Below are 15,925 nucleotides of genomic sequence, written 5' to 3' on the forward strand. Positions count from 1 at the left end.
AAAATCAGAGCGATCGTTCTAAGTGTTTTGTTGTACCAACAGTAGAAGCCTCATCGAGTTAAATTGGTTTCGCTACGTTATCTATTGGATTAGCAAACCAGTGAAGAACTGATGGGAGAGCTTTAACTTGGAGAAATGCTTTCATTTTGACCCAGAACCAGGACAATCATTTCTGTGTATTAACCTCTTTGTGGTGCTGCCACTGCCCGCATCGCTTTCAAACAAATCACGCAGTATCTTGCTCTTCTTCATCTTGTGCTTTCTGATTCTTTACCACCTCTTGAGGCAGAAACCGCTATTTTTTAACCTAAGCACAACAGTCTGCATAAGTGCCCCCCAGCCAGTGCTCAGGGACACACAGCGGCACTTTCCCTTCTGTTGGCAAGGCCAGAGCAGAGTTTTACAAGCCCTTGGGCGCCGAATAGGCAGGATTTCATTATGGGATGAAATCCCTGAGGTTATTTTGATTTTCCTTCTAATGTGGTTTATCTTCCAGTTCAATGGTTTGAATGTCTATTTTGATGGTTATAGAAGCTCCAGTTTCTGTATATCTAGGTTTTATTAACACTTCACATTTAGAATGATTATATTAACACATATCCCACTCTTTTTCTCACAGATATGCCGGTCCATAGAGCAGTACTCTAAATGGCTGAAAGGAATACAAATGCTTTCAGGTACCACACAGAAAAGTGCCTTCTGCCCTGTCTCATACTGTTTGGTTGGTTTGGTTTTGTATTTTTCCCTCTCCTTGACCCTAGTACATCCCATCTAAAGTCAGCTTTCATAAATACTAGTTGGACGCACTTACCTAGTTGGAGGATAAGACTTTCTGTCTCTCCTTAAGGGTTTTTCTTCTGTAAAACTCAAAGATATAGGAAAGAAATCAGTATCATGATGTCAGTTTTGCAGATGATGCAGAGAAATGACTTAACTAATACTCCCCAAGCAGGCAGTGGCAAGATCTTGGGGCAGAATCCAGGTGTCTCAGTGCAGGGCTGGACTGGTGAGAACTTGGTGGAACAATTACAGCTTGATCTCGGCTTGCTCTCTCCAGCACACTGTGGGCAGGTAGTTTTTCCATTATAACAGAAACTCAAGACTGAACCTGGGCCTGACTTACAGTGAGTTCCTTCGTCATAGAGCACCTTTACAATTTTTCCCAATACAAGACAGAAAGCCTGAGCTTTCCCTGTGTTTCTAGATCACTTCTGCTTGGTTTGAGGCCTATTAAAGTAATAAACATTACTGTGTTTGTGTGCTTAGACTTTCATTAGCATAGATCTGAAGTGTAATACAGGCATTATTAACAATTCAGTAGAATTTTATTTAGTGTATTTTATTTCATGCTGTGACTAGGAGCATTGAAATATTTTCAATACTTTATCCAAGACAAATTATAATTTTAAAAAAAGCCTCCGCTCCCCTCTATTCCCTTTTACTTCATTCCTGAAATGTTTATGATTAAAAAATCCAACTTTACCACTAGCGTTAACTCAGACCATCCCACAGAAGGCCAGAAGCAGAAAATCAGCCATGTGTAGAAGTGAGGACTTAGCTCTTCCGTTACGAAAAAGGAAATGATCTGAGTGTGAAAAGCCAAACCTTCATTACTGATCAACCCTTAAAGTGAAGGAAAACCATGGTCATTTCAGACTTAAACTTCTGCTGCAAGTATGTACACATGAAAAATTGTCTCGTGGTAATACAGGAAATAAGGAGCTGGGATTGTTTGGCAGAATACAGTTGCTATTGCACCAAATCAGATCAGTCGTGAATTGCTGTTTTTAGTAGGAATCTATTGTAGGACTTTCTTGACTTCATAAATGTCTCGAGCTCATTGGAAAATATTTTGAGAAGAGATGGATCGATACAGTTTCAGCAAGAGCGTTTTAGTCTGTAGTTATTGTTCAATTCATAGCTCTTCTTCACATGATATTTTTTTTCACATTGTGTATGCAACCCAGTATATAACATTGACTGCTGCAAAGGCTGCTGGGAACACGGCTCGGGCATATATGTCAATGGTATCAGCATCGATGGGCTTAAAGAGTGACTTCAGACCACTCTTTTTATCCAGTTTCATTACTTGCTGACGTTTTGTCTCTCCAGTTTCTATTTCTATGGTGCCGTAAGATCCAGGAAGGCTTCTGGGAATTCGGTGCTGCCGATTAGAAATGGCCAGTTCCTGGTTCACACCGGCTATGGAAAGGGAAAACAGAACAATAGCATTCTTCACGTTTATCTGCAAAAGAAAGAAGAGAACCTATAATAGCGATTTATAGGGCAAAGTCAGCGTACTTCATCCACCCAGCCATGACACGGACGTGTCCCTAGAGGAGCAACTCCGTGTAACTTACACTGAGGACTGAACAAATATCAAAGGGCCTAAATATATTCTCAAGGTATAAGATGTACAAATCTGGATAGAAGAATTTGCTTCTATAGTCGAGAAAGCTCATAATGCAGAGCGACTGCTTTTGCAAAGTTATTCTCAGTATTCCTCTTACTGACCTCTGCACTCTGCCTTCGCGCCTTTATCTTGTTCTTTTGCTTTTTCATGTAGTCAGCATTGAAATGTGCAAATGCGTATTCTACCAGCGCCGCGAAGACAAACACGTAGCAAATCCAGAAGTAAACATCAAGTGCTTTGATGGCAGATGCTCGTGGAAGTGAAGATCGCGCACTGACCATCAGTGTAGTCATAGTAAGAACCGTAGTTATACCTGCAGCGTAGTGTGAGAAAATGTACTTTAGATTTCACAGTGTACACAATAATAAGCGTATTTACTGATTTGAAGCTGAGGAAGATTTTCACAGTAGAAGCCCCTTAACAAGTGCAGCTTCTGATTTGCAAAAAGAGGGGTTGTAAAAAACTGCACATTTGTACAGCTCTGGCAGCTTCAAACATGTTATCCTGGGTTTTGTTCTAGGCCAGGACAAACAAAGCCAGAAAATTGGATTTAATCCTCAAAAACATTTGCATCTGGACTTGCAACTCAGGCAAGCAGATCCACAAGCTCTAGAAACATTTTTTTGTCACTGTCCCAGTTCCTTCAAATTAATTCTTTCATACATCAGCTTCACATCCACGATTGCTTTTAACCATCCTTAGCTGGTTGGTTTCTGTTCCTTACTGAGGCAGCTGCTCTGGTAGCATGACACAAATCAAAACATGAAGGAAATCTTTTAAAGGACCTTCTATAAACATAGTATTCATAAATGCATCTTCATGGATAACAATTATTAGAGACCATAATTGAAGTTCAGCATGTCCTTCCCAAGCTGCTTTACCTAGCGACACTCTGGCCGGCACAGCCGACTGGCTGATCCAGAACGACACCCACGACATGGCCACTAGTAAGATAGAGGGAACGTAAGACTGAATGATGTAAACTCCCCGATTTCGCCGAAGGTGGAAGTGAAGACTGAGCCTGGGGAACTGACCTGCTGGAGAAAAGGGCAGACAAAGATCCTGACTCTGGGAATTACAGTTAAACTGGTATTCAAAAGAACATTTCTTATGATGACACAGATTTACATCTTTTGGACAAGAATCACAAAAATCTTTTTTGGCTGTTGCTCAATCAGTCTTCATAAAGCCGGCACCAGGCTCTGCAGTTCTCATCAGCGCTGTTAGCTAAGAATAGGTCAAATGATTTGCCTCAGGTCATATCAATGCCAGATCTGAAAATAAAATCATGAGTCTTCTCAAATAACAGTATTGCTTCAAAATGTGTACTGTCTTATCATCTGCTGTAGAAAGTCCTCCACATACTAAATTTAGATTTTTTAAAAGGCCAAGTTAATTTCAAACTCAAAAAAGAGCTTAGAGGAGATGTGCAGCATAAATGAGAATCTGAAAGGGGATGAAAAATCAGCAGGAAAGAAATGACTCCAATCTTTTACAAACATTGCAATAAATCCAGGGATACACATACACACCACTGACTGCTGCTGGATAGAATTAGAATGATCTGACTGTACGTCATAAGCCTCATCACATCAGGGTTAATGGAAATTTTTCGTTATGTGAAGTTGCAAATTAGGTCAAGAAAATGTGAGCTCCACCTCAAGTGCTTTTTATCAAGCGCTGTCTGGCTACTCCATGCAGTATTTTGTCAAACACACGGAGCTAAAGGGCACAATATGCTGCAGTGGCACCTGAAGGCTCAGCAAAGGTTGGCATTTTTTGCAAGTGTAAGCTAGAGAAAACCCTTACCAGAAACCTGACCCATTCTTTAATTAGTTACTTAAGAAGAAGGATTTTCTATTATAGGAAGTTTCCCTATGCAGGAAAAAGTCAGATACTGCCCCTGAACTGAAGACAGATCCTGTTACCAGATTTGAAATTCATCATTTCTGTTGTGAACTGATAATTGGTAATTGTGAACTGAGCAAGCTGCAGCTTATCCAGCCCGTGGATCTCCTCCTGGTTCTCTGACCAGTGGTAGACAATGTCCTCTGAAGAGTAGCCATCTGCCAAAAGAAAGCCGAATAAACATGACGTTGGAAGAAGAAATTAAGAACTTCTAGGACTCATCATGGAAGTGTTCTAATTCCTCTGCTACGCTGATTTTCCCCCCATCCCATTGCAAACATGCTGAGATTCAGTCTGGATAACTCACTGGCCTGGCAGCACCAGTGCTGCCAGCGTCACACTGGGGCGGGCTTCCTGCAGGGACCAGCATCCCAGTTGATTCACACTGACTTGCAATATGTGGTACGGAACAATGCGCATCAGTGCCATGAGAAATATTCAATTTATCTCTCAAAAAGCTCATTTGCATACTCACTTAAAGAAACTGCTACTGCAGCACTCGGACTAGCCTACGTACCCCAGCCCTGCGCTTGGATCTCAGAGTCCCAGAAAATTACTACTAAATCTAATTGATCTATGTCTTTCCTACTACGGACAGATCAGAGTGTAGTTCTGTACTGCAAGTCTATCTCCAGGTTCACAAACTGACTTTGTAAGTTCTCTGTACCAGTCAGGCAGCGATGCTTATGGGAATTACATGCTGATCATGGCTAAAACACAGCTTGGACAAAATATAAATTCATTCTTCACCCTCCTTTGTGAGTACAAAGGAATTTAAGCCACCCCATGCAGTATTCTGGTTTCTGTGTAACGTACACAGGAATGCCCAGGCAGGTCAAACAGCAATGCAAGGGTTAGTCACAGTGGCATTCATTTAAAGGAGGGAATTCTTTATTTTTCCTCTTTTCTCATAAAGAAAAAATAGCACATCAAATTTTGCCTGTGGGCCTCTCTGCTTGTTCTCACTGGATTTGATGGAAACCTCAGTAACGCCAGTGACTGACACAACTGCACGGGGTTTTACATGAAGCATGAAGTCCCAGACATTTGTCAGCAGGACTATGGGTTGTTCACCTTCACTAAGTCAAATCTTACAGTTTTGAATTGGATCAGAGCTGAACTGGTACTGAAAAGTCCATTGTCTAATGCCCAGCACAGAGAATAAAGGGATTCATGTTTGTACCATTTATTTCTAATCCTAAAGCATCCCTTAGATGATTGACTAAGGCAGAATCATTCCAGCAAACTCAGTACCAGAAATGCAGGCTTTAAACAAAATGCAGATGAAATAAAAGACTATACTCAGCCCTTACAGCTCTCCAAATCCAACATGCACTCCTGCTCGTCCATGGGGTACTTGGAGAGGTCCATGTCACAGGCCACTGTTGAGGTGATCCTGTTCCAAGCAACAGGAACACCCGTTAGGTGCATTCAGAGCCTTTCCGAGCAATTCAAAGACTAAATGGAAAACTTGGAAACCTTAGTGCTAATACAGGGAACTGTTTACAAAAGCCTTATGGCTATTGGTTTTCCTAAGTCTGTGGGGAACCCAAAGGTGGGGAAACATTTAAGAAAGGTGAAATGACGTGTCTAATGTCAGAGGACACTTCAGCTATAATAGTTCTGCTAATAAAAAGGAATTTCTGAGGCAAATCTACCCCTACTGTCCCCAAGATCACTACCAATACCTTCAAGGTGACTTTGGACTTACAATGTCAAGGGTGCGCATTCATTATTTTTTAGAACATTACACAATTAACTTCAAATATAGTTACTGAGTTCTAGGCAGAGCACTCTTCCAAAGTGAGGGAATGCTACCTTATCTGAAATCAGGCTCAAACTTCCCTTGGAAAATGGTTAGAGCGGAGAACAGGATCTTTGCTCTGTATTCAGCACCTCCTTGCTTGTGACCAGATAGTTATGAGGTGCTTATCTCCTATTAAGGACATTCTGAATGTGATCAGTGATTAGGCAGAGGAAAATGTGCCAAAGGTACCTCCCTGGCAGTGTCATCCTTGTAAAGCAAAGGGATCTCTCGTAGCAGTCACCAGTACTGTCTTCCGTTTTAAATTAATAATGATTTAGGAAATCATCCTAGGAAAACTGAGCGATTACAGTCTGTTCCAAAAGTTAATCCATGGTGGGTTACCCTTGTCATCTTTCTCCCTCACCTGATGCTGTATAAAATGACTCCATCTGGCTGGAGCCTGATGAGTTTGTTCTCCACGGTCACGTCGTGGAACCAGGCGGACTTGGCATTTACTATGAAAGTATCTGGCAACCAGAGCTTGTCCACAAAGCGGCTGTCCAAGCCCAGAGTCTCGTTGGTGTGGTTGTAGGACAGACGGTCGTCTCGCCAGCTCTGGTGCAAAAATACTGTCATGGTATATTCCTGTGAGAAGAGGAATCCCCATTAGAAAGTGATGCTAACCAAATACAATGATACTGCCTTGAGTCTTGGTAAAAAAAATCACTGTATTAGCCTAGAAATGTGTTCTTTTTATACTCAGTCAACCAGAGAGCTGCCCAAGCATTTTTATCTCTGCCATGTACTTCTACCACAGATAAACCCAAGATATCAAGAAGTGATTTGGTGTCGGTGTTAAATACAACTCGTTGCAAGAGTTGTGTATGTCTTAATGAAGAAAATCAGTTTATCTCCACAAGCGCAAATGCTGGTTTTAAAGGGTTTTTAAACCAAGACTAAAGAATCAGGGAAAGCATGGACAAGAAGTCAAAATTTTGGTTTTAAAAGTAAATCTTTTGTGTTTCAGAGATGCAGTTTATTTGTGGCTACGCTCGTTTATGTGACTCGTAAGCTGCTGTACTCCACTGCTTTACTGAGGGGTCTTCACACACAAAAAAGGAGCATCTCACAACCAGTCGTGCCCTCAGCTTCCCTTTGGAAGTGTCTGTGCTGGAGAGGAATTTGAACAGAAGTTGGAGTTAATGCTTAAAATTAGACTTTCTGTTAGTAAATGCCGCACTGACCCAACCTTGCAAACTGCAGAAAGAAATCGCAGTGACATACATGGCTGGATTCTTGTAACTGCCTGTGTCTGCCACGAGAGACTCTGCCTGTGTCTTAAGACACATTATTTGTTCTTTGCAGTATCTTCTCCTGGCATTTCTCTGCTCCAAACGTGCTGGGGATCAGCTGCCTCTCTGGCGGGTGTTCCACACCCCATCACTGCAGGACACATGGTCACAACCTGGTCGTTTGACCGCTAACGTACCATGTTCACCTCGGAGATGTGGTCGATGCTGGCTACTTCAATGGCAAGAGCAACATTCACAGGAGGACCTGAGAAGAAATGGTTGAATGGCGTGATGTACATCGTGATAGTACCTCTAAAAATACAGATGACTCAAGACTGTTAATTCTTTCATGCAGAGTGAATTCATAAAAGTATTTTCTGTGATAAAGTTCACTTTCCAAGTAAAATCTACCTCGGGGAAAGAGATTTAAATCTTTTACAGATCACATTCTCTTTTTTCGAGATTGTTGATTGTTATTATTTCCAGTATGCAAGCAATAGACAACCACAACATTTTAATGCTGTAGAGGATGAAGTTCACATAAACATCAGAGGGCAGAAGGATTGTAAGAAACAAGGAGACATCACTCCCAAAGTCTCACCTCCAATCCCAGGCCTGAAATTACGTGCATACCCTTTCATTAAATCATCCAGGTTGGGTAACCAGGATATTTCGATGTTGGAACCTATGTAATCTCCGATGTCATTCATAGCTCTAGGTAAAGAGAATAAGTATCTTTTAAAACCTGGCCATGCTTACAAACAGAAAAATAACAGAAAATGGAAGAATGCCGTGGTATTTATGAGTCCTCAACCCAAGAAAAATATTAAAAACAAATTCTGCTTCTCCCCTTTCACAATGGATGGTGCTCCTTGTGTGTATCAAGAACTCATCCCCAGACAAGTGAGTTGCTATAAGAGAACTCATGTCACTGTAAGAACTGCCAGGAGCCTCATCTTTGGTGAAGCAGCGTTCCAGCAGGCAGCAGTTATCCTCTGTCAGGGTTCTATTTTAAGGGCATTAAGGAGAGCCATATTGCTAAAAGGAAGTTAAAATGATGAGAGCTGGGTTAAAAACTGTGGGCTGTAGCTTGCCATGTGTTTTAAGCAGATTACCATCTAGAGGGAGTTTTACTTAAATATCCATGACACAATTAAAATGAATCTTGTTTCTATTATTAATAAAGCCCTAGGGTCAGATCATCAGTGTAACAAATGTGTTGAAGTTAGCAGAGCTGTATGCACTTGATACCAGTGGGAGCTACCGAAGTATTACAGCTGAGATAATTTATGGCTGGGTTTACTTTGTTGGTGTTTATACTACTGGTTCACTTCTAAATGTATTTGACATGGGATCCTGATTTTGGGTCACATTTGTAGGGAGGGTGTGCTGACCTTTTGATAAATATGTGTAGCAGTAAGATGTGGAAAAGCACTTTTTTGCATGTCCTGTTTCATCTTTAAATCTGCTCACCTGATGGCAGATGAAAATCTGCTAATGTGGTGGATGGAAATACCAGTTTGCCTGATACTGAGGACTGGGCTGGAGTACATTTCATCTCCTTCGAGATAATCTTCTGGGGGCAGATGTCCCAGATGTCGTTGCCACTAAGGAAAACCTTTTCTTGAGAAAAAGACAAAGGATCTCCTGCAAGGTCAGGGAACAATCTGGCCTCTGTCAAACTCCAGGATTATCCAGAGCACTATGTGTGTCCTTCCCATCTGCCATTCCTGACTCTAAGTGAAGCTCACTGTGAATATGTTTCGTATTTTTAAATGTAATTGAAAAAGCATTAGGCTTAAGTCATGGTAACCTTTTGAATATAAAAGCCCTTATTTCCTCTCTGTGAGTTTTAAGCTACAGAAAACAGACCACTCTTCGCATATATTCACGTGTTAAAGCTGCTCTGTTTCCATGAATAGAAGTAAAGGGCTGAGGGAGAGACACAACAGAAGGACAATTTTATGCAAACATATAAGCGTCATTTAACATAGTAGAATCTTAAATACAAAAGATACATCTGTTTTTAGTTAGATGATTAAAATCTCTTTCAGTCAAGAGTTACAAAGTACAGACATACATCCCCAAACTCCTATCAATAATACTCTTTCTCTTTGCAAACGAAGAAATATTTCCCAAAGTGTATTTCAGCAGACAATCTCATTCACTGGGACACATTTATTATTGCAGCATCCACAGCATATCAAACTCTGATAAAATAGTGGAAGCTGCAGTCTTTGCCCCAAAGAGCCACCAGTCACAGAAAAGCCCAATTTCTTGCCACTGGTCACCGCCTCAAGCGGACCAGACAATCCTACTCACTGGAATGTTCTTCTGTTATTAACTATGTGTTTGCTCACACCTGTCAATGATGCTCCACAGAACCCATGAGCACGGAGTGCTGTTGATCGACCTCTGTCATCCTAACAGGGATCACATCACATTTGGAAAAGAAAATCAGAGCAACAAAACGTAGCTAGTGGAAGTCTTGCCCATTATTATAAAACCACAGTATTAATAAGATAGTGCTCTTCATAAAAGCACCCTGTACCAAAGAATGATATGTAATACTGTATTAAAGAACTCCAAGGAAGGGAGTTAATGTGCTTCCTGGGCCCTTACAAGGGGAATCAGGCTGACTCTTCCTTAAAATCCTTTTTTCCCTTCTTTTATACTCAAACACCACTTTTCAACCACAATACTTGATGCTAGCCCAAGCTCAGCTAGGGAAACAGGATCATTGAAACTACGGGCAAGACCCTGATGCCCTCAGGTCACAAGCAGCATTTTCTCTGCCTTCTCTGTAGTACCGGATTGATTCAGAGCAGAAGGGTGTCAGGATCTGACCCTGCACAACAGATTCAAGGTCACGGGATAAATCATCATGTCAGCCCTGAATGACAGCAGTTGACACTTGCTCTAATGCAAGATCCTTTTCCTTCCCACAGAAAAGATCAGATCTCACTAACGGATTCCAAATACTATCACAGCAATGTTATGTCTTACTACCATTACCACTTTGCTGCTTACACTCCTCTGAAGCTATTAATGATGTGTCTGCAGTAGAGGTAGGAAGACCCCTTCCATCCCACAGCCGTTTCTGCTCTGGGCGATGCAGGCATGTTTTTACAGGCAGCAAGTTCTTTTTTACTCCCCCTTCTATTTTCATTGCGTAATCATGGCAAGCTTTCTCCACATCCAGCCTCCAGATCTGGAGAGAATATACAGAGAATATAGCTGGTTGCCTAGCTAACACCTTCAGAATAGATGTGACTGAGAACTGCAAACACAGATCTTTACCATTTATTATTTTAAGAAATGGTTGGTGTTCTTCAAATGTTTTTTTCTAAGACCTCTGCCAGTCTTTTCCTCTTATCTCAAGTTCAGGAGACTTAATGAAGCCATTAGAAAGGAATGCCTGTATTTGGGGCTTTTAATTGTGCCTGTGGAGGCCCTAAGCAAAGCTGTTCAGTTAGTGCCCCACTGCTTGGGCTGGGTTTATGGAAGAGTTTCATGTTAAGCAGGCCCCCTACAGAGCTGTTAGGGGGCCTGGGATGCGCACTGCGTTACACAAAGTGATTGTCCCCGATTTGGAGCAAATGCCCTCGGGAAAAGCTTCCACAGGCACCCTGGTAAAAACACACACCTTGATTAACCCAAGAAACTGCTGCTCGGTTGGCAGAAGTGCATCCTCGGCTAGAAAAAAAAGAAGGAAGAGAGGAAAATGGGGCACATTGAGGAAACTCTTCCGTCAAGCCCCATTTATCTATTAAACACTCACTCGAGCAGTCACAGCCGTAAATGGAGAACATCCCAGGGTGGGAGCGGGAAATACGGGCTCCAGGCACACAGGAAGGAGGGATGTCAAGAAAGAACGATAAGGTGTTTCTTACCTGATACACCTGTGCTGTTGGGTGCACAGCAGAACCAAGGCAGGAAAAACCCAGGTAAGAAATTCCATTTTAATCCCATTTAGTAGCAAGTGGCAAACATAACCCAGGTCTCCCGGCTCTCTTGGCAGCTCCAAAGCTCCAGTAGTGTTGCCATCCTCCCTTGCTGTGTGAAGTTGAGGCTTAGTTTGAAGCAAGGGCTGGTTGCTCGGCAGCAGCAGCCCCCACGGGCTCTCCGGAGCCGTGCAGGAGCGGGCAGGGGCTGCTCCTCGGCGGGAGCGGCTGCTGCTCTGCCCGCTCCGCCGCCTCACTCGCCCCCGGCCCCGCTGCCCGGCTCGGGCATCGCTCCCTGCGAGCCTGCCTGCCGAAAATAACCTCCGAAACGAGAGATTAATCCCACCGAGCGCGGGGGGGAGCAAACTAAAAGTGCTCCGGAGATACTAGTCATGTCCTGTGCAGATAATCACAGGGAGGAGGAGGAGAGGGAGGAGAGAGATGCAGCCCGAGCGAAGGGCAGAGGCGGTTTGGCCATGGAGTGCGGCGGTCCGGAGCGAGCGCAGAGTGACATGAAGAGCGGGTTGAGCCGGCAAAGAAAAGGGCACGGGAACGGCAGGAACCGAGAGCTCTTGTGTGCGGGGAGCACGTTGTCACCTCCCGCTGTCACCTCCCGCTGCCACCGCCCCCCGGCCCGCCCCGAATCCCGCTGCACAGCCCGGGGAGCGCAGCTGCAGCCCGGCTGCTCAGCCTGCGGGGGAGGAGGGAGCAGCAACGGGGGGTTCTGGGGAGGGGAAACTGCCGCCTCTTCGCCTCTGAGAAGCCGTCCCAGGCTGGCGGTGCGAACTCCAGAGTGCAGAGCCACCGTTTGACAAACTTCTGCCTCGTCGCTCTCAGATTCCGAAGGGGCTTCTGTGAAGCGAAACGCTCCAGGTTCCTTCGGGGAGCTGGAACCGCCTTCGGATGCTCGTCCCGCGGTCGCAGCGGCCGCGCTCAGCAGCGTTCCCCGGCGCGTTTCCAGCGCTGGTGCGCTGCAGGCTCTGCTCGCCCGGGCAGCGCGGCCCGAGGCTCCGCGGAGTTCGCTTTCGTCTCTACTTGCAGGTCAAACTCGAGTTTCTCCTTTACAGTCGCTCTTCACCTCCACCTCCTCTGCTTCTCGGTGCCGTCCAATCCAGAAAGATAATTTTTAAAACCAACCCACAAAAGAAACATTGTGAAGAAGACTTTTCAAAGAAATTGTATCATAAGGCAAACATGGATGTGTAGATACCTTACCTGGGGTAAAGTGTCTGATTTATCTTTTTGTATGCTTAATTTTGTACTATTATTGAATACTAATATTTCAAATGGCAAATAAGGGGTGGTGGGCAAGGGAATAGCAGCCTTGTGGGGTCCAGGAGGGTAAATGTAGAGTTTATCTACAGATTGTGTACAGATATACATGATACATACACAAACATACATACACACACATGCAAGGTCATGGCATAAACATGTAAGAATGATGGGGGGTTATTTTCTTTCTGATCTTTTCCTTCCACTCCAGATTTCAAGGGTTGTGCCTGCAGTCAATGCATCCCAAGGGGGAAAAGACCTACATTTAAACTCAAGTGGTTGGATGCTGCATGAAATCTATTTTTTGGGAGGCAGAGAAAACAAAATATTTTAAATGGAAGTTACAGGACGACATAGAGGACAGAATGAAATTTGACCGTTAAAACAATAATACAATGGCAATCTTCTGCGAGGATCATTCCTGCAAGAATCGTGTTTCCACAAAAGCTGCACTTTCAGCACTTACTCACTTTGATCCTATTGAAAAGTTCTTTGCTGCTCTGTGGTTCTGATACCACAAAACAGAAAAAGGGGAAGAGAATCCCCTGCACGTTCCTCTACGTTCATTAAGCTGGTTCTCTTACTTCTCCTTCTCCCCCTGTACTTCAGAAAAGAGATGTTCTATGATCCATGCCCACAAAATGCTAAAATAAATGTGTAACTTGTCTCAGATAAATAAATCTGATGTATATGAGCCTTAATTATATACCCTATATTATACAGAAGGACAAACGCCAGGTCATTCAACTTTGCTTTTAGTTGATTCCACATACAAACACATATTTAAGCAGAATAGGCTGTGACATATATATACACGCAGAAATGTACACCCCCACTCAAATTTCACAATTCCTACTAGCTGAAGGGAAAAGGGGGGATAAAATAATAACGATCAACAATATCTTTAATTTCCTACAATTCTAGCAGAATACCCCAAACTCTTCACAGTCAATGACAGATTAAAACTGCTCAAGAGCTAGATTAAAAAACAATTAAAATTGCTATTAAAACAACCAAACAAAACAGAATAAATAAGCTCATCAAATCTTTCTCATTTAATCCTCTTGAAAATAAAAAAAGCTTTCCTTTAGCTACTAGCTGGGAGCTGTCAAATATTCTTAAAAAGATGGCCCATTATACCAGATTTTTCTTAAGCCTTTTTGTCACTCTCCTAAACGACGGCTTCTCCTCTCACTGCGTTACCTGATGCTCTTAATAGATCCGTTTGGGGCCAGGGCAGGTGGTTTCATGACCAGCGATGCTGAGATGTCATATTGTCACATAGAATTTTTCAAGGCAAAAAATGTACCACATGGATAATTAGTTTTGCTCTCCCACAATTCCACACAAACAGCTCATGAAAGGCTGTTGTGGCAACGTCGCCAAATGTCTCTAGATGTATAAATTACACACAGATGCCTATTTTTATAAATGAGATTTGGGAATATCAGTGGCAATCACATGATTAGAATAAACAGCTCATTTCAGAGGTTGTGCTGTATTTGTGCTGTATGAATGTCCCACGGCCCCGAAGCAAACGTGGCCGTTTAGTGAATATCAGGATAACCGCAACATTTCTTTTCCTTGCACCTGAAGTACTTGATGAGCGATCTAGTTTTTAGCTGTTTCTAAGTGTTCCTCCCTCATTCTGCAGAGATGTTTCTGATCACCACAAAGCCCAGCGTGGCCGGACACTTTGCCCTGTTTTTCTTTTCTCTGTGCAAGAGATTTGGGCTGAAATTGCCCAGTTTGGCCCCAGGCTGGGCCAGTTCCAGGGCTGGAGACGATGGTCTGAGCCCAGATGTGCCACCCCCTGGGCTGCTCCACCAGCAGCTCCGGGTTCCTCCACCACATCGGCAGGAGGACTCATTGGTAAGACACCGATCAACGTTTTGCTGTTGTTCACAAACCTTGATCCGGATCACAGAACAGAGGTTGGTTTATGTAATCTGACGTGAACCACACTGCAAAAATTAAGATTCCATTATTGGCACGTCTTCCTGCCTAACAGCCAGAAAGCTCCATATATGAGCTCCTGTCACCTTGGAAACGTTCGGAAAAGAAATACCAAGCGCCTGTAGAAGCGCCGTCTGTAACCATATAGCAAGTGGAACTGTCTGGATCTACTCAGTTTCAAACCACTCATGAGGTGCTACTGAAGTAACTTCACTGAAATGCCTCTAAATTTAACTTTACAGTGAGAAAACAGCAGAATTTTAACTTCTACATGCTCACTCTGTTATCCAGGTTCTCAGGGACATATCACAGGTGGTCAGCGCCTACAAAACCTGGAGGAACAGCATCAACCGGTGCCTTTTTGTAAATCTCCTGGAGCGTAAAGCTGGAACAGAATCACTGACTTCCAGTCAGTGCTGGTTTTTAGGTAATGTAGAGGTTTAACTCATAAACTACAGTTACCATTTTTTGGTTGTTTTTATGAAAATCATCCAAACAGTGGTAAAGTGGAACTAAATAAATACCCAGAATAAAAATATCACAAGAAACCAAAAATCAGTGACATTACCAGGTGTTCTTACAAGTTTTTTCTTGAGGGAAAAAGTGTCCTTGGATCCTTTTCATCCCGACTAGAGGAGTGTGAGAACCGGCGGGTTTGGAGTTAACGGCAGTTCCATCTATTCTAGATCTGCAGAGAGAGCCATACAGTTAATCACTGCATATTTTTAGCCTACATCTTGTAGCTTTAATCCTGCAAATGTCTGTATGTGATTTGTTTTATGTAATATGAATAGATGCCATAAAATCAAGATTCCACCATCTATAGAGCTAAGACTGTCCATATATTTCTGAAGAAGGAGGACCTATAGCTTAAGTGTAGGACAATGGGTTGGTCACTGTAATAGATACTGTACACAGAGGCAAAAAATCCAAGAATCAGCAGCATGTACTTCCATGCATGGCATCAAAAGCCAGACCCGACTTCTCATAGCAACTATAAAAAATTACAGAAATATTGCTTAAAATTGAGGAACATTTTCAGTCAACTAAAACTGAGGATGCCTTTTGTCTCTGTGCACAGATCAGTGTTTATTTTGGTCTAAAGCTGAGCTCAGAGAATGATGTCCCAATAGTTTAATAACTGAATCACTTAGAATAGCTGAATGTAACTTAGGCCCAGTGCCAGGAATAAGGGGACAAAAATCTGCATTTCTGAGTATCTAACTGCACTGTTCCTTAACTATGTCAAGATAATATTAATAGATGGAATAGAATGGAAAGAAAACTTAGTTAATTATCAATTAGGAGCTAAAATATGGTGAGTGAACCCATGGTGGCAAACAGGCAGGTTCAGAAGGTTCCTTTGAAGAACAGAGAATTCCAGCTGAGA

The 15,925-nt window shown here is 42.9% G+C and overlaps 1 protein-coding gene across 1 annotated transcript; it reads right to left on the reverse strand.

The window, feature by feature from the left end:
• Window positions 1-1,945: 1,945 nt before the first annotated feature.
• On the reverse strand, window positions 1,946-11,321 carry GABRD (gamma-aminobutyric acid type A receptor subunit delta; the record flags this gene model as incomplete). The annotated part of the gene is made up of 9 exons (XM_080358857.1): window positions 1,946-2,245; window positions 2,515-2,726; window positions 3,295-3,450; window positions 4,342-4,479; window positions 5,635-5,717; window positions 6,493-6,713; window positions 7,558-7,625; window positions 7,962-8,074; window positions 11,254-11,321. 9 exons carry the CDS (start codon window positions 11,319-11,321, stop codon window positions 1,946-1,948), a joined length of 1,359 nt encoding a protein of 452 aa, XP_080214983.1.
• Window positions 11,322-15,925: the final 4,604 nt, after the last annotated feature.

The sequence above is a fragment of the Nesoenas mayeri genome (genome assembly GCF_963082525.1).
Source record: "Nesoenas mayeri genome assembly, chromosome: 24".
NCBI lineage: Eukaryota > Metazoa > Chordata > Aves > Columbiformes > Columbidae > Nesoenas > Nesoenas mayeri.